General features: G+C 37.2%; 1 protein-coding gene across 1 annotated transcript in view; it reads left to right on the plus strand.

Moving 5' to 3' along the window:
• Positions 1-19,868, plus strand: part of IPO11 (importin 11) — a 212,939-nt gene that overhangs the window by 99,781 nt on the left and 93,290 nt on the right. The window contains exons 16-20 of the mRNA XM_075541076.1: positions 565-691; positions 1,761-1,794; positions 2,735-2,775; positions 5,518-5,634; positions 9,033-9,146. Coding sequence (XP_075397191.1) covers positions 565-691; positions 1,761-1,794; positions 2,735-2,775; positions 5,518-5,634; positions 9,033-9,146 — 433 coding nt within the window. The remainder of the gene's footprint in view (positions 1-564; positions 692-1,760; positions 1,795-2,734; positions 2,776-5,517; positions 5,635-9,032; positions 9,147-19,868) is intronic.

Below are 19,868 nucleotides of genomic sequence, written 5' to 3' on the forward strand. Positions count from 1 at the left end.
TGGGTGACCCCTGTGCAAGGGTCATTGGACCCCCAAAGGGGTTGCGACCCACAGGTGGAGAATCGCTGCTCTACGGTCTTATGGTTTGTGGTATTATTAGCTACACAAATGCACATTCTGGCTATCTAATTTTGGTTCTTTGAGGCACAGAAATGGATGTGTGTGTTTATGTACATATGTATGTTACATTTCTATAAGACAAGGAATCAGGGCTGCAGTGTATATGCCAAGAATTTTCATTCAATTAGGTTTGAAATTTCTGGTTCATATTTTGTATTGTAAATTTTTTGGTAGCTTTTGAACTTTTATATAAGAATGCATATTGTATTTCTTATAGCATTTAGATTTAAAATGATTAAACACATGAAGTGAAATATGCTTTTTAACCCTATAACATCTGAATTTTTAATTCCTGAAATTTTTTTTTGTTTTTCTTCTTTGCTTTTATAATTATCAGTATATATATTAATATATACATTTAATTAAATGTCACAAAAACTCCGCCCTCGGTGTTACATGGTTAAACTATTTGACCTCTTATTTTCATGATTCTTCTTTACTTAGGTATAAGCCATTGCGACGCAGGGTGATCTGGCTTATTGGTCAGTGGATTTCTGTGAAATTCAAGTCTGACTTAAGACCACTGCTATATGAAGCAATTTGTAACTTACTTCAAGATCAAGATTTAGTGGTATGTTGCCTAAATCTCATAAGACTTTATTATTGAAAACATATCCTGTGTTACATTTGAACTTCAGGAATAGTTTATACTTTTCTTGAGAACATTGGTACCCTGTCTCCACGATAGTTATTTTTATAGATTTGTCAGTAGAGTGTAACATTGGCGAGTGTATTGAATCTGCATTTGAGGACTTCAAAAGTGCATGTGAAATGAAGAAAACTTTGCTGCTTTGTGGAAAATAGTTGCAAAGAGAATATCTCTGGTTCCTGAGCAGGATATAAACCTTTATATTTAAAGACTTTGATATTAGCTAGCTGTGCTTTGAGTTGATGTCACTTATTGTAGAAACTGATAAGTGTGTTAGCCAGTGCTGAAATGGTGAATCAGGATTAAAACTTGAAAGACGATAAGGAGATAATGCTGTGATGATACAGTTTACACAGGTAACTTGCTGACTTGTAGAAAAAAATATGCTTTGGGCTAAGAACTGGTAAAAACCTATATGATATTTCTGTATGTATCTGTATTTCTATATATAGGAACTTGAGGATTTAGAGTCTCTCAGGAGATATCTTATGAATATTTCAAGTGTTTACTGTGATTGAGGTAATAGATAAGAATTAATGCTTTTTTTTCTCTCTCTCTCTCTTGCATTCTTCTGTTTTATTCTTCTCTCATCTTTCACTTAATGTATCTCCCAGCTGCCCCAAACCCATCTGCTTTCTGTTGTTGACTTTCCTCTCTCTGGCATCAACTCCATCCTGTTCTCTCTCCTGTCACCTTGCTCACACAACTATGAGACATTTACTTTTCCTCCTGCAGCACCACGAAACTTAGGCTTAAGCAAATTCTGTGAAACAAAAAGGTGAATGAACCTAGATACTGCTTTATGTACTCTTTTTAGCCCTATTGCAAAAGAGTTGAGAGTATTGTATATTTGTAGTTGTTAAACCTGATCTGTGATATTATGAAAAGGATTTAAAAAACTGATTTAATATAAGGTTTTTGCTTTTGCTATTAATGAAGTTAGTCTTTTCATTCAAAAATGATTAAAAATGAATATTATACTTTTTTTTAGGTTCGTATTGAAACAGCTACAACTCTGAAGTTAAATATCCTTTAATTAGTGGGAAAATACCTTATCACAAAGAGTTTTGTTACAATGTTGACTTGTGTGAAATTAATTTGAGATAGTTAAGAACCATTTTTGATTTATTAGATGTGTTTTATGTATGCTTTATTCTTCTAGATCTCATATATTCTCAGTATTCCTTTTTAAACATTTTTCAGTTTTATTGGCATATAATTTACAAATCATACAATATCAGTAACTCAATCATATTAGGACGAATTGTACAATCATCACCACAATCAATTTTAGACTATTTTCCTCTTTCTTGTACTCATTTTAATCGATCACCATTTTCGCTCATCCTCCCTTGCCATAACCCAAAGGAACCATTAATCCAGTTACTGTCTATAGAGTTGACCTATGCTGGATTTCATATGCAGAAAAACATACCAAATCCCAAAGTAAACAATTAAAACAGAAGAAAATAATAAAAATAAACAATAATGCCACCTTGTGGGTGTGGGTTCCTGCTTTTAGGTAGTGTGATTTTGTGTACATTAGTGCGGCGTGGGGGAGAGGGGCAAGTGGGGTGGAGAGAGGCCATCTGAGAGCAAAGGAAGAAGGGGACATAAGGCCCAAAGCTAAGCTTGGGTACCGCGTATGCCTGTAGCCAGCTGCCCACACATAGCTGTTTCCAGAGGCCAGCTCAGTAAGAGGTTTTGCTGGTTGATTGGCCAGGGAAGACTGGTGTGCTTAGAAGCAGCTCATACTGCTGCAGGTCACGGGTATAAGGGAGTGTGTCGGCTGGTGTCGTGGCTCCCCCACTTGAAAAACAAACAAACTTCGGGTCTACTTATCTTTAGGATGAAATTCTTGCTGCCAGGAAGTGCTGACAGTTGCTGGGAGATCTTCCTGGGCTTGCTCAATGGTAGCCATGTTTTTCCCTCTCCTGTTCTCAGTGTTCCTTAACTGCCCTTCACCTGTTGATGATTTTGAGTTTCGGACAGACCAGTTTTTGCCGGTAAGACTGCTCATTTTCACATTTTGCAACTATTTGTATTTATATTTTTGATAATTAGGTTTTAAAGCTAACATAAAACAGCGGTTTAAAAACTGATGTAAAATGGAATAGGAAAATATAAACTCCTCCCTGGGGGACGGACAAAATTGGGTGAAGGGAGACACTGGGAAGAAGTGTAAGATAAGATAAAATAATAATTTATAAATTATCAAGGGTTCATGAGGCGGGGGTGGGGTGGAGCAGAGAGTGAGGGGGGTAGGAAGGAAAATGAGCTGATTCCAGGAGCCCAAACAGAAAGCAAATTTTGAGAAAAGCTAAGGGCAATGAATGTATAAGTGTGCTTTTACACAATTGATGTATGTATGGATTGTGATGAGTTGTATGAGCCCCAATAAAATGATTTAAAAAAACCCTTTTATATCAGAGTAATTTATATTAAGAAAACATCCCAGTTCACACCAGATCAAGTCCATAGGTCTGATATTAGTCCATAAGTCTGATACTAGTGCATAAATCCTTCTTCAGACTCAGGCAGCACATGCAATGATGCAAAATGCAAGAGGATCACAGGCCAGTGGGTGAAGACTCTTGTGGATCCAAGTGGGGATGGAAGCATCTCCAGGATTCTTGCAGGTCTCAGTGTGGCTCAAAGTGTCTTGTTAACAGGAAGGTGAAACAGACAGAGAGAGAGAGAGAGAGAGAGAGAGAGAGAGACAGACAGACACTGATTGACAGGCTAAACTCTACCCACATGTTCCTATGGGAGCCTTGTTGGCACAAAAACCTAACAAATCACAAGTAGGATGAAAAATGGTGGTGGGGGGAGCACTCTCAACCAAGAATTCCAGCAAATTGCATTTTTCAAGAAATTCTGAGGCAAACTGTTGCAAGTGAACTTGGCCTACAAGAGAGACTGAAAGGTATTCTTCATGCTAGCATGTCGAGTTGCTACATAGAAACAGTTCTGCATGAAGAAATAAGGAACAGTGTTGGATCTTTTTAAAACGTGTGCATTTACCAGTATTGTATGTAGATCATTATTAATTATCTTACTGAAGCATAAATTCTATTTATAAACTATAAAGTTTTATAAGTATTTAGAAAAGTGTTTACAATTGTTGAATGAAGAGCTGTATTTTAGGGGAAAGATCCAGGTAGAGGTAACTATATAGGTAAAAATAGTATAATCTTTGTTAGTTTTAACTCTTTTTCCTCCTGTCTTTTAAAAAAGATAACTACATAAAACAGTTCTAAATCCATGTTGATGGGCATTCAGGTCTGTTATGACTTAATTGTAAGGCACCCACAGCACAAAAGGAGGGAGAAGGGATAAAGCTGTATAGGAGAAAGTTTTTTTTTAATATTGTTGCAATAAAGTGGGATCAATCCTAACTGTCGTCATTGCTGTTGAATGTACTGAAACATGTACAACAGAATAAAGCACTGTCTGGTGCTGCACCATCAAAATAAAAAAAAAAAAGAAAGAAAAATAATGAAGTGTTCCCGTGATTCTTTGAAACCCAGGCACATATATCTGCATTCTTTTTTATTCCCCCTCTTTTTAGGAAATTGTTTGTGTAGTACATTCTTTTTGAGGGGATTTCTTGTTTTGACAATTGTTTATGCTTACTCATTTGTGTTTCGCAGTCTTTTATTTTGCAATTGACTGCTAACCTTTTTCCTTTTTCACAATTGTAGAATATTTGATATTTGTACTTTGTATGTACCTGTGACTTTTCACTTCACTTCTGAGGTTACCTTCCTTTATTACTTGTGTCTCTATACATTTGTATTGTACTAAATGGCAGATTAATTGAAGAATACAACACCAACCCTTTTTTTTTTTAACTTTTTTTATTCTTGTCAAATACCTAGCAAGGTGTCTTTACTAAATCTGTACTCAGTAAGCACTTGTTAAGTATGCCAATAATATTTGGGTGAAAGTGTTGGTTCCTTTTTAAGAGAATTAGATGAGAAGAAAGTTATATGATAACAATATATTTCTTTTGGGCTTCATAGTTGGAGGAATTTATAGAGCAATGGTTTTTATTTTTAATAAGAGAATCTGTTATTTTTGGATGCTAGCAATGTGTTTTAGAAATCTGTGTTAAAATGAAGCAAATATCTGTTCGAAAAAATGTTTGTGTTAGGAAAGTATCTGGCAGCTTGCTCTTTGTTAATTTCTAATATAATATTCATAATGTTTAACTTCAAATCCAGACATAGGATATTTATTTTCTATTTCCTAATAACAGATAAGCTGCCATTTTCAAAATAACAAGTATGGTATCTGTATAAATTTGTGGCTTCATGCAACATATGTATTATGTCACGTAGACAGCTGGTGTGTGAGTGCCGTAAGTGGTGCTCTTTGCTTTAAGGAGTTTGCCTTGCAAAGCCAAGCATTTCGTGACTGGCAGTAGGCCTGCATTGAGGAGCAGTGACACGGCGCTGTTAACAGTTTAGTTAGCAGTATGAAGTTGAAGCACACGGCTTAGACTTGTTTTTTTTCCCTGAGAACATTAGTTAATTGGTGGGCAAATTAAATCTAAATCAGATGCAGTTTGCAGCCATAAAGAGATCACGGACTTAAATATTGGCAGCTAGAAATTTGGAAGATTTTGGCTTTCTCTGTATTTTATTTTTCTGCGGTTATGATCTAATCTTATTTCTATATTTCTGACTGCATGTCTGTAGAGCTTCTTTTTGTTTCTATTTCAAACCTTTACTCTCTATTTGCAGTATTTGGAAACCATGTTCACACTGCTTTTTCAGTTACTGCAGCAAGTTACAGAGTGTGACACAAAGATGCATGTTTTGCATGTCCTTTCTTGTGTCATCGAAAGAGTCAACATGCAGGTAATTTTGTTGTAAAACATGAATTTAAATCTCAGAAAAGGTGAGTAGAATATAAATAGAATTCATTGTCATCTTTACTTTATCAACAGTATTTAAAAGTTAAAACACTCATCACTGCACTTTCAAATAGTAGGTTGTGATTTATTTACTTACGATTCTCAAGTGACATTTATACTTGTGTATTAAATAATATCCATGAGAGAGTTAGGAGTTAAAAAATTGCATTGGCAAGGTAGAGATGGTTATGAAGCATACATTTTCCTGCCAAGCTGATCCTATTTACACTTAATAATATTTCTCAAATTAATTGTGTTTAACAACACAGCCTCAAGTATAGGCCAGCATATACAAAATTTTTGTAGATTTATTATTTTTACCTTAAACGTTAAGTTAGTCTTGTAGTCCAGTTCTTATTACAGCCATATTTAGGGTGTTTAAAGTCCTTAACAGTTAAATTATTCCATTTTCCCAACCACATACAGGTCGGTAATCTAGGAAGCTACACTGCCAGTATCTGGGTTACTTTGTGTACCCTAATTCACCACCACCTATTGTGGTTGGACAAGCACTAAGGTGACTCTGAGGCACTGGACAAAGACAATTGATTTTGGAATTATCTCAAAATCAACTCTTGTGTCTGCGACTTGTGAATTTTGGCACTTTAAGTGTCACATGATTTTGATAGTTCCACATCTTTATAACTAATTTTAATCATCTTTATTCAAAAACTTCTATTTATCAGGCTAATAATTCTTGCTTTATATTCCAGAAGATCTCTGTTCAAGTCTCTAACATTGCTATATACCTTGGACAAGATCTTTAACATTTTTTATTCATACTTAAGCTGGTGAAGATGAGACGACTGATTACACAAGTTTCTTGGATAATTTGAAATTATTATAGCCAGTATGCTTCAGAATACTGTGCCACGATAACAAGTTGTTTGTTATAAAAAGTAGACTCTGAAGACAAAATCTGATGATTTTTAGAGTCTGTAGATTTACCGAGTGGTAAGTTTAAAGGGTAATTTTCCTTCATTGTATAGAAATGAATTTATAAAGGAAAGAAATGGATTTTCTCCTTGCATCTCTCCAAACCTCAAAGTAAATTGTTTACCTGAAAAGTTTGGCGTTCTTCTCCCTCAGTATGTTTAAACGTGCTTCTATGTCGCTGCCACACACTTTTTTCAAAACACATTACCTAAGTAACTCAGGTGATGGTATAATTAGGAAATGATAATAAGTTGTATTGATCCAATAGTACTTTTGGAATTTAGAACTCTGAAGAAATGGTTAAGAAAACATTTTGTGGGGGAAAAAAAAGAAAACATTTTAGTTGTGTAACTCCTTAACTTTTCCTGTTAACCTTTGAGCAAACCCATCTATATCCTACAATAAATAATCTTTCATATGCTGCATTTGATTTTTGTCTGCAAACATTTGAGTCATCCTACATTAGTAGCACACAGTAGTTTAATTTTAGAATTTTAGTGATGTCACTAGTTAATGACCTACGATTAATGATAGCTAGATGTCTGTAAACTTTCTTAGTGCATTGTTTTTACAGTATGCAAATATTTGATGCTCCAAACCCAGAAGTTACAATCTCAGAATTATATATGGATAATATCTTACACTATATTTGTGTATGTGTTTGGACGTAGTTCTTGTTAAGATTTAAACCATTTGGGAATTAGTTGTGGACATCATGTCACTGTACCCCAAAGTATTCGTGCACCCCTTTTATAATCATTATACGGTGGGTACAAAACCAAACACTGCTATCAAGTCATGGGGCCCTCTGTAGGATATCGAAGACTAATTCTCGGAACAGATAGTCACAACTTACTCCTTTGAAGTGGTTAGTGGCTTTGAACTGCTGAGCTTGTAGCTAAGTCTTCTAATCCCTAGCCCACAGAGCCACCAGGGCGGAAGACTGATACAATGTTCTCTAATTAGTTCTGTATTCAGAGTTTTCCTCAGTTGTCCCATTTAGGCATTTTTTAGCTTGTCAGTATATTGGAATGTCTGATTCTTGTGTCACCAACCTTTTCTTTTTAAGTACCCAGCCTTAAAAAGTATATTTTTCCATATTAAGTTGATGGATAAAATTTGATATAATGCTGTAAATGCATTAATTTTAATTCTCATTCCAAGAGACAGAATTGGCATCTCTCTCTGTATATATAATATTCAAAGTATACTTTGTACCTTGGGTTTAGTACCGCATAACTCAAAGCATATACTTCTAATTTGCATTTTTAACTGTGTTTAAAGCCAGTGTGTTTCCTGCCAGTGGAGCATATTATTATATTCTATTTAAAATTATTAATGAGTGCTTAATTTGAAACCTAGGTTTTCATATCTTAAGTGGTCTGTTTTCATAAGCTAATTGGAGTCATCTCTGAGATAGAGTACTTAACCAAATTTAATAAGCACTCACAAAGTATTAACTGCTATACTATAATTCCTATTTTCAAAACAAGATATTACAACAAAAGTATTTTAATACTTAATTTTATCTCACTAAATATTTGAGCAAATATTTAACTTGTCTTTCTGTGACCACAAACGAAGCTTGCAGTTTATATGCTACCTATTTAGGTGTGATACTATGGAGAAAGAGAAAACTAATCCCATTCTGGAATCTTAAAAAAAAAAATTGAGATTGAAGTAGGTTGTGGTGAGGCTGTGAATATCTAGTACTTCTGTTAGATCACTGAGAGTTTTTCTTGTCAGCAGTTTCAAACATTGTGACTCTTTAAGTTTAGATCTCCTTTATTTTTCAAGAAATTCACTGGCAAACTGACTTGAACTTAAGGGTATATGGCTAATTCAGACCATCGTGAATTTAGCAGCTTTATCATTTGAAAGTTGCTTCCTTCTATCGCAGTGCCAGTGTGCCTAATCACTGTTCCTCGTCTCTGCGTTGTATGGGTTTGCATACTAGTTTTAGAGCTTTCTCTTTCCTACTGCCTTCTCCACAAGACTTGATGCTTAGATGATTCCCATCACATAATTGCTGCTGACTCTTTTTAAAACATAGTATTTTTTAAAAGTAGTGTAATTTCTAGTTAAGTAATCTTTAATTTAAAAATGAGGATAGAAACCTGTTTTCAATTAATAGTCTACAAATACCTGGATTCAGTATGTTTCACAATTAATAAACTTTCATTAAATGAATGTGACACTTGTTTAAAAACATTTACCCAAGTGACTTGTTTATATAGTGAATACATGATTTTTCTGTAAAAGAATTAAATGCTTACTGCAATGCATCTAGTAATATTCAATAGTTGCTGCTAGGCACCATCTAGTACTCTGTCAGGGTTTTTCAAAGTAGACTGCCTTCTTTAGCAATAACATTCTGTCGCTTCACCTGTTTTTGTTGTGTCACAGATACGACCCTATGTAGGTTGTCTGGTACAGTATTTGCCTCTTCTTTGGAAGCAGAGTGAGGAACACAATATGTTAAGATGTGCTATTCTGACAACACTAATTCATCTTGTTCAGGTACGTCACTTCTCCTCGAAGTCTTCAGTTTAATGGGTGTGCTCTAATTTATTATCGGTAATACATGCTAATGATAATGAAAAGTCTGACCTTTTCATGTGTGAACATTTTTTAGGACATCTGAGAAGTACTTTCTGCTTCTTAAAATGATTTCTTACATTTGATATCACTACTAATGATAGACTTTGGTGATTTGTGTAGTCCTTTGGACCTTATATGTTGTTTCCCTGATATTTGAAGCTATTTTTTGGGGGTATGGGTGTCTAAAAACTCACTCATTGTTCACTGTTTTACTTAACTGAAAACTTTTCTAAATTGGGAAGGCAGCAAAAAAAGTGAGTTCTTGAGAGAAAGGTGAAACTGAGTTCAAATATTCTGCTTTGAAGTGTGGAGGATGTGTAGAAGTTGTACCGGAACCGTAAAGTCCCCAGGGAGAAAAGCACTACTTTATCTGAAGTATCCCAGGGCAGTGTAGTCTCGTGGCGATAGCACAGAGCGGGAACTGCTTCTGAGTTAGAGTTCAAACATCTGCTACAGGGAAAGTCAGGTAATTTTTACTGACCTCTCCCCAAGTTTGAGTGGTTTTTCAGTTGGGGTGGATGAGATTCTACTTTGAAATTAAGATTTTCTTCTTGAAAAATTTCTGTCAGGCTGGGTTCTTTAGAGCAATACTTCTTAAACTGCATGGGACTTCATGTGGAGTCAGAGAACCAAAGTGGAGATTGTGAAAATTTGGCCACAATAGAAGATTTCTGAAGGCTCATTGGCCAAAAAATTAATTCAAAATCAAATGATTAATGAATCTGGGGTCTTTCTAGCAGTGCTTGCTTGGGGTATAAATTTATTGGATGAAAGGGGTCAATAGTGGAAAAGTTTAAGAAGTCTTGCTCTTTAGAAGCAAAACCTGTCTATTTCTCTCTCTCTCTCTGTGTGTGTGTGTAGAGAGAAAATTATATATTAAGAAAGAAAGTAGCTCACACAATTGTGGAAGCAGGCAAGTCTAAGTCAATTCAAAGTCTGAGGGTCAGCTATTGATCTGGAGGCTTTTATCCCCTCAAGCAGCTTCTTGGGCTATTGAACCCAAGATGGTCAGGAACACCACCGACTCGTGGCTGCAAGGTTAGCAGGTCAGATGGCAAGCTACTGATGGCTCCGGGGATCAGCAGACAGTATATTAGGTGGATGAGTTTCTAGCATTCACTTACCTAGGAATTAGACTACAACACGGAGGAAACTTCCTTTCAGTTGCCTCAGAGCAGTGTCCAAAGTTGCATGCCACCCTTTTCTTCTCACAGGTGCTTGACTACTTTCACTAGAACTCATTTTGGAGCTGATTATGCTCTGTGAGGTCACATCATGAGGAATTACTAGGTTCCAACTGCCAAACCACTGAGAATTCTGGCCTAGCCAAGTTGACCCCAAATCTAACTCTCACATTCACTAGCCATTTGCTTTCAAATCAACCTGCCTCTAGAACCTGGACTCTTTCTTGAAGTGTGAACTTATTCTTAATAACTATATATGACTTACACAGTTGATCACAAATTTGTAGCCAAGACAGTTTTGGTCAGTAATGACGCAAAATATTTTTAAAGCATTTTCCTTTTCTTAAGTATCTTAACACACCATCCTTTTCTATCCTTCAATTCTGAAATCATTTTATTAGTGGCTCATACAGCTCTTATCATAATCCATACATCCATCAATTGTGTAAAGTACATTCATACATTCATTGCCCTCATCATTCTCAAAACATTTGCTCTCCACTTTATATCCTTCAATTCTTGGATCTTGTAAGGGGAAGGTTATATCTCCCTTTTTTTAAAGTAAGGAATTGCAGGGTATAAAAGGTGAGTGTCTCGGCTTAGTTTGCATCTGTACATAACAGAGTAAGAACTAGTACCATATGGATATATATATATGGATATAGCTAGATAGGTAGTCATAATGGGTTTTTAAGCTCCACTTGCGGAGTTTTTGCGGGAAAAGTGAGCCGGCTCCTATCTCTCATTGTGTGTCTCAGGCATGTAAACTCAGCAAGTGTTAGGTAGCCACAGGGACCCCCTGGAAGGCATGCAGTGCATAGACCTTTTTCATTCATCTTCAGCACTCTGGGTATTTGCGTTGGACTGGGCTGTAAGGTTCCAATCAAACACACATCCTCTTTGAGGCAGTTATTTATTGTGTAACATTAAGGAGATGCTAGCCTAGAGTTTTGTTGCTGTCATTTAAGAGGACCATACTAAAGTTCATTGGTGAGTTTTCTTTCAGGGACTGCAATGTCATTTCTTCTCTAATAACAATTAATAGGCATGCATTAGAATTTGTTTTCTTAAAATTCGGGGTCCCAGACTCTATTAGTATCTGACTGGGGAGGGTGATAAAACTGGCTTAGGATAAATGTTCTAGTCTGCCGTATTTGGCCTCATTGGGAATAGTCATTCACTCATTAACACTAACACATGCAATGCACAGTGCAGACATTCACACATTGGATAGGATTTTTCAACACTTGTATTGCACAATATCCCTTTCTGGGCCCTGGGATACTGAAATGAATAAAAAAAGTGAAAAAAGAATAATAAACTGTACTTTTTTGAAGGTAGCTGAGTAGGGGTAATGGGTAGCTAAAATAGTTGTATCAAGTGCTATTTGAGCAGTTGGAGTACAGTTTTATGTGCTACTTACTGGATGGTGAGTGGAAACATCAGAGACGGCCTCCTGATAGAAATGGTACCCAAATAGCATTGAGTTCACCTGGAGTTCTAATGGTCGTTTACCGATACTAAAGCCTACTAGGCATGAGAAAATAGGATGTGTTTATTTTTTTAAGATTGATATATCAATCAGTTGCCTGGGTGACTCATGATTTGTAATCAACTAATGGGAAAGTTGGCAGTTTGAATCCAGTTTACTTACAGTGCTTTGGAAGAAAGGCCTAGTGATCTTCTATAGAATGTAGTCATTGACTACGGCCATACCACCCTGAACGCGCCCGATCTCGTCTGATCTCGGAAGCTAAGCAGGGTCGGGCCTGGTTAGTACTTGGATGGGAGAATGTAGTCATTGAAAACCCGACAAAGCCCAATTCTGTGCCTACATAGGAGTGTTGTGAGCTGGAATCACTTAATGTCTGTGGGTTTTTGCTTATATATGCCTCTGTTTTTCATGTATGCACGTTAAGGAGTCTGTTGCCGAAGACTTTTTGTGAAAAAGAATAGGCCCCCCCCCCCCCTACCTTTTCTTCTCTCCATTTCAGCCTGATGGAAGAGTCTATTTTCAAGTCTTGTAGCTGGGGCAATTAGGCTTTACCTTTATATTGTTTATTCCTGTATTAAGCATTGTAGCTGTCTCTTGAATTCATTCTATAGAAGATGAAGATTCAATATTTCTGTATTAGCCAACATATTTCTCATATTGCCAAGCTACCAATGTAGCTATAGCATAGGTTAGTCAATGTTTAATGTTTTTAAGACTGTGTTAATGCTTTTAATGCTAACTATATCAACAAGTATTGTGGCTAGGGGTTAATTTCATACCACATGGGCTTATTCCATGCAAAATGTGTTCAGTTAAACCTGTTTCTGTAATGGGTGGATGGCAACAGACAGATTTTCCAAGGAATATACTTGTCTTAGTCTCAATAAAGTGCCTCATAACAGAAGGTCCATTTAAAACATTGGCTTCTGAAGGATTCAATGGGGCCAGTGAAATTCAAAGCAGACAGGTCATCTCAAAAGATTTATGATGAAATTAGTACCAGTGGCTGTTCAAAGACAACAGTAAAGGAAGATTGTGATGCCCCAAGGGGTGATCATTAAGACTTTCTACCATAAATTAACAAGCAGGATTTGAAAGGGAACCACAGGCAGATTGAAAATTCAACAAGAATACCAACAGCAACAAAATCATAGATCCAGGAACGGGTTTTGGACTTGCACCAAATCCTAGTTCCGACTTAAGAACAATTATTTCTTATATCATGGCCTGGCTTAATATTCAAACTCAGGAAGGGAACTCTGAAGATATGGGTGCTCCAGCAAAATATGAAGAAATTAGATGGTACCAAGCTGTCAGATAAAAAAAATATCTGGGGTTTTAAAGGCTTGTCAAGCAGCCATCTTAAGTGAGAAGTCAACTAAGGAAGAAGCATACCATCATCAGTCACCGAATGATTGAAAATCATATAATCTGAAGTTGAAGGAAAGAATACTATCAGAGCCTAAATTGTGAGAATCTGGCTGGCAGATATGATAGTGGGAGCCCCACAATCCCTTTGTGAGAACTACATAGCTGATATGCCTCCAGTGATCCCCCATCCATAATGGAGGCAGGGAGGAAAGTGGCTACTAAACATTGGAGAGATGACTGTAGAGCAGCGGTTCCCAGCCTTCCTCATGCCCAGATCCTTTCATACAGCTCCTCATGTTGTGGTGACCCCCAACCATAAATTTATTTTCATTGCTACTTCGTAACTGTCATTTTGCTACTGTTACGAATCGGGCAACTTAAGTGAAAGTTGTTTGACCCCCCCCCCCCACGGGGGTCAGGACCCAGAGGTTGAGAACCACTGTGGAAGATCAAAGGGATAAATTTGACTCGATTAGTTAAAACCTTGTCCGTTGTTCACCCCCTCTGATGCACACTGGACCGGGTTTTCTGTATGTTTCATTTGTTCAACTGAGTTATGTCATGATCATCCTCTTGGATTGGTGTTTTTCTGTTAGGGGTGAGTACCAAAAGGGAACCAATGTCAAGGAATCCAGGAGGGAAGAGAATGTTTTGAAACCGATTATGGTAGCAATTGTACAAGACTGTCTAATATGACTAACCTATGGAATGATATATGTATTAACTCTACTGCTGCCACCCTTCCCCCCCAATAAAACAAAACAAAAAGATTTTGATGACTGGTTTGTGGATTCCAAAGAGGTAGCCCTGGTAGATTTTCTTGAAGTACAAGGAGTGATCACAAAGACTTATTAGGAAGAAATATTCAGAAAATTGGAAATTATACTGATGAGAACACAGGCAGGGAAGCTTCTTTGAGGGAAGTAAGGGCTGTGCTGTGAGGTTTTTCCCTGGGGAATCGTATCCCATTCATTTCACAGCCCTGTTGTCGCCCTTTCAGACTTCATTTTGTTCTCCAAATGCAAATAGCTTTTAGATTTCAATGCATGGATGTTGTAGTCTGGGTGGACTAGAGAAACAAATTCATAGACTTGTATAAGTGTATGAGAAAAAGCTTTATAGGAAACAGCAATTGTATATTAAGAAAACACCCCGGCCCAGTCCTGATCAAATGCATAATTCTGTTATTAGCCCATATGTTTAATACTAGTCTGTAATATCCTCTTCAGACACAGGTAGCATTTGCAATGACACCGAGTGCAGGAAGATCACAGGCCAGTGGGTGGAAAGTCTTGTGGATCCAGTGGCAATGGAAGCATCTCAGCCCTGGTGTGGGTCTCAGTGTGACCCCTCCAGCTCCAGGGCTCTGACCTCATCAATGTAGATCCATGTGGCTTGTCAACAAGTGTCTCACAGAGAGAGAGTGTATGTGACCTCCAGTGAGCTAGTGATCTCCATGCCCCCACATCAAGCTGTGACCTCATTGACAGACTAGATTCCACCCCTTAGTAAATTGGCAGATTATGTGAGTGCCACAGACTTCAAAAACTGCTGTTTGGATGTGCAGATTCAAAAATGCAGAATTCTTTGGGTGGAAGGCAGGTTATAGAGATGGAAATTAGACCTTTAGGATTGTGTAGCTCTAGGTGGAGGCTATGTTTAGAAACAATAGCATCACATTGGACTATTTTTTGTTTCATAAAAGTGTCTGCTTTTGTAAAACTTTTTGACTTGCCTGAATTTATCATTGTCATGGTTAAGGTTTTTCTTCTATTCCCTAAAACCCTACACAGTTTTATTTGCACATGTTAATGGTTTTCTGTTGCTATCTAACAAATTTCGATAGACTTAGCTTAAAATAGTATCCATTTCTAGGCCACGGTTCTGAACATCAGAAGTCCAGATAGGATTCTCTGCCTAGGGTCTCAGTGGGTATAATCAAAGTGTCCACTGGGTTTAGGGGAGTCCCCAACTTCTTGACTCTCAGCTGGGGGCCTTGTCTCTGTTAAGTCTAACCAGATTCCTTGATGTGTAGCACTTTCCACCTTCTAACGCTCACGTTTCAGATCCGATTCTTTGAATCCCTTAATTCCCTTTTTGTACTATCTGAAAACTTATTTTTTTAATTGACACACACACACATGCACATATTTAAACAAAACATGTTATTTCAACTTTTTAATAAGAATTCCGCAGTAATCAAGCCCACTGGGTAATTTCTCAATCTTAACATCAACTACAATACTTAATCGCTTTTATCACCTATAGAAATGGGGTGGATAAGCCTGAGGGCCAAGGCTCTTGGGTGGTTATGGTAGAATTATGTCTGATAGGCATAGTGTATAAGCCGAGTTTTTCAGCACATTTAAAAATAATAATTTTATTGGGGCTCATATACACACACATCAAATGTGTAAAGCACACATACATTCGTTGTCCCCATCATTTTCAAAACTCTTGCTCTTCTCTTGGGCTCCTGGAATCAGCTCTGCTTCCCTCCCCGTTCCCCCCTCCCCCAAGAACCCTTGGTAATTTATAAATTATTTTTTATCATATCTTGCACTGCCTGGAGTCTCCCTTTATTCACTTTTCTGTTGCCTGTCCCCCAGGGAGGAGGTTATATGTAGATCCTATTAATAGGTTCCCCGTTTATAACCACCCCACCCACCCCCCTCCGCCCCCACACTCCCCTCTTCCCTCCCGGTATCACTGCTCTTTCCACTGGTCCTGAGGGGTTCATCTGCCCTGGATTCTTGGTGTTTCCAGTTCCCACCTGAACCGCTGTGCGTCCTCTGGTCTAACCAGGTTTTCAAGGTAGAATTGGGATCATGCTAGTTGGGTGAAAACATTGAAGAACTAGAGGAAGGTTGTGAGTTAGATCAATGCTACACTGTACCCTGAGTGACTCATCTCTTCCCCACTACCCCTCTGCCTTGGATGTCCAGTTGTCTACAGATGGGCATTGGGTCCCCATCACGCTCTCTCCCCATTTACGATGGTCTCATTTCCTCCCCCTCTCCCCCTTTGCTGCTTGATACTTGGTCCTCTACACCCTTTGTGATCTCACTTGATGTGATAGCACAGTTTTGGTGGCAATATTAGGTGCCTTGGCTGATACTTGGGTCAGCATATACTCTAGTATGCATGGTAATTAAGACCATACTTTCTACCTGTTACCTAATCTTTCCCTTGGTGGAGCCAGGCACACCAGATGTTTTGTCAGTCTCGTCTTCTATGACAAGTTCCATATTTTCTCTATGTTCATATTACCTTTTGGTCCATTTGCGAGGATTTTGGTTTCTTTGCAGTGAGTTGTAATCCTTACTAAAGGGTGCAGTCTTTTGTCTTCAGCAGGTTCTTCAAGTCCTCCCCACTTTTTGCAAACAAGATTTATTACAGTCTTGCGTCATAGGTTGTTAATAAGCCTCCTTCCAGGCCTTAAGCCTCCTTTGTCTTCATATAATCCAGCTTCTCTGATTATTTGTTCAGCTTGTAGCTTGAATAAGTATGGTGAGAGGTTATCCGCCGGGCACACACATTTCCTCATAGTGAACCATACATTACTCCAGTGTACAATTTGCACAAATGCCGCTTGTCTCGTGTACAGGTTCCCCATGAGCACAGTTATGTGTTTCAGAGTCCTTATTTTTTCAGTTTACTGTGAGCCACAGAATCAGATGCCTTTGCATAGCTAATGAAATCTACATAGCTCGCTTTCTCTGCTTCTCTCTGCTCTCAGTAAGGATCCATCTGACATCAGCAACGGTACCCCTTATTCCATAACCTCTTCTCAATCTGGCCCGAACCTCTGAGGTGTGGGAAATTGATGAGGGGAGTGTATGAAACTTTCACTGGTGTGCAGACAAAGGGGTGGCATGGTACTTTTCACAATGCAGAAGGAAGTCAGGCCAAGAATATTGGTTAAGAAGGAGGAAATACTGAGGAAAAAATTGGAAAAATATTACCACGATAGCAAAGATCGGTTAGATATGTTTTGTGGAGAAAGAGGATGATATAGTAGGCTATATATCACTAGAGTTCAGAAAGACAGGAAGCATGTTTTGAGGAAGGCAATGAGTTGGACTATTTATTAGAGGTTTGAGATAACTTCTGGGTGAAAATGTTTTCAGTCATGTGAATATTAGGATTCTTAAGAAATTTGGATTGGAAATGTGGAATGCACCATCATTGAATTCTGTTGCCAGACACACTTTAGTCCTCAAGGTAACTTCCTTGTTTTTCAATATTCTAAAAAGGTTTTGTGCAACAGATTGACCTAATGCAGTGTGTTCTTACTGACTGATCCTTCCGTCAGCATAGAAGACACAACCTTGGCAACAGCATCTTTTCTGCCCTGAGAGCAGAGCCCAGGACTTTGTTAGGCTGATACTTCGTGGTATTATTTCCCCTACCCCCGAACCCTTTTACTTTGATAATAAGTATAATTTCACAGGAAACTGTAAGGTGAGGATAGCCCCAGGTACGCATTTTATGCTAAAGGTTATGCCTTACAGCATTACAGTAGAATATGATTTTTTTCTCCTTAAACAGTTGTGTTAGTCTGAGTATTTGTCAGGTTTGTTTTTTCAGCTTTCCTTTTATTTTTGGAGATTCTGTGCCTTATAATTGTGGCCCCAAGAATGTTCCTATTAATTAACACCATGTACCTGGAACTGAGCACATTTTACTAGTTATTAGATGACAAGGTATTGAATTTGTTTTGCCTTGATACCCCCACAAAGATGTCCTTTAGAAAATCGATATTAATTGTTTGACTGGTTGACATCATATGATCTAGTCTTAGTGTCAGTAATTGACAGTAGTATTTATTTACTTTCTTTGTCAGAAATGGTAGAGCTTTGAGTCTTTGTGATTTGCAGTTTCTTTTTTTCTTCTCTTTTAAATCATTTTATTAGGGACTCATACAACTCCTATCACAATCCATACATCAATTGTGTTGGAGTGTCTTCTGCTTATGCTTACATAGATTGCTTATTGGGATGTATCCTATGTAAGTAGCTATATTCTAATTTTTGAAGGAAACTTTAAATCGACTTGATAATTAACATGAATGCAATGTATTTTTGCTTAACTTCCTTTTCTATAAAATAAAAAATTTGACTGAATGTTAAGTCCCAACATGTGCTTTATTTTTTAATTCTCTTCCTTTGGTATAAGATTCGGGACAGTTTATAACTGACTGGTTACAGAAAAGATAAAACTCAATATATTTAAAGATAAACTTTATTCTGAAGTATTTATACTTCACTGATAAGATTAAAATAGTTAATATGTATATATTATCAAAGTGAGGATTATGTACATATTTTGTGTAATTATAATTTACTGTAAGCAATACTGAAATCTGAATAATTTTCAAAGTGACCAGGTATTTTTATATGAGAGAACTTTATTTGCTTGAAAATGATGTTTATAATACACAAATGAAAACTCAAACATTCTAATAGTTTATAGTTTCCTTTCAGTCTTTATCAGATTATAGCGATTGTGGCTTAGACCTTAATTTCTAATCCCTCTTATTTTCTTCCATAGTTCTTATAGTGTGATACAATAAATATGTCAATGTCCTTAAGACAATAGTTAGGTGAAGGAGAATTTTAGATAAGAGTCTTCCCTCATATTTGCTTTCTGGGAGCTTTTTGTGTAGTAACAAAAATTCTTTGTTTAATATGTGCATTAATATTTATAAAATACACACAGAAATACTTACGTATGTTGTTAGGTGCCATAAAATACATACAGAAATACTTACGTTTGTTGTTAGGTGCCATAATATCAGTTTGAGTCATAGCACAACAGAACCAAACTGCCCAGTCACCACAACTGTGATGTTTGAGCCCATTGTGGCTGTTGTACGAATCCATCTCTTTAGAATCTTCCTCTGTTAAGCTGACCCTCTACACGTCTTCCCTTTGTTGTGCTGTGCGGTGCCCATATTGCTGAGGTGCTGTAAAGTGGGCCCCCGGACCGAGCCAGGCGGTGAAGAAGGAGCAGACTGCTCAGTTCCAAGGGATTAGCCCTGCCACTCTCATGAATAGCAGAATAAGCAGGCGAATAGCAACAACATGTACATAGATCTTTGTTTGCCACTTCCCAAAATCTTTACCCCTTCCCAAATCTAACTAGTGTTAATATTTTTTTTCTATTTTTCTGTGGAAGTATCTTTACGTGTTATCTGTAATTAAAATATGTAGATGTTTTCAAAAATTCAATTGTGTTGCATACTTCTATACCTTTTAGATTAGATTAAAAAAAGATTTCAGGTACTTCGTGCTTAAGCATTTGTCATGACTACTTGGTATTCTAGAATATGAATATGCTGTAATTTAATTATCTTACACATGAACATTTGGGTTGGGTTCAATTTAGATTAGTTATTTACATAAGGTAGTTCATTATAAAATGTGAAGGTTAAATTTGCTTCAATTGACAGGACGGGGAAAATAAGTGTTCTCATGTGGAATCTGTAAAAACTGACAAATATATGGGACCTTGACAAAAGTTCCTGTCTGGCCATTCAGCAGCCTAAGAGTAATTTTATTATTTTCTTTTAAATTGTAACTTTGTTAG

This window comes from Tenrec ecaudatus, chromosome 2 (assembly GCF_050624435.1).
Source record: "Tenrec ecaudatus isolate mTenEca1 chromosome 2, mTenEca1.hap1, whole genome shotgun sequence".
Taxonomy (NCBI): domain Eukaryota; kingdom Metazoa; phylum Chordata; class Mammalia; order Afrosoricida; family Tenrecidae; genus Tenrec; species Tenrec ecaudatus.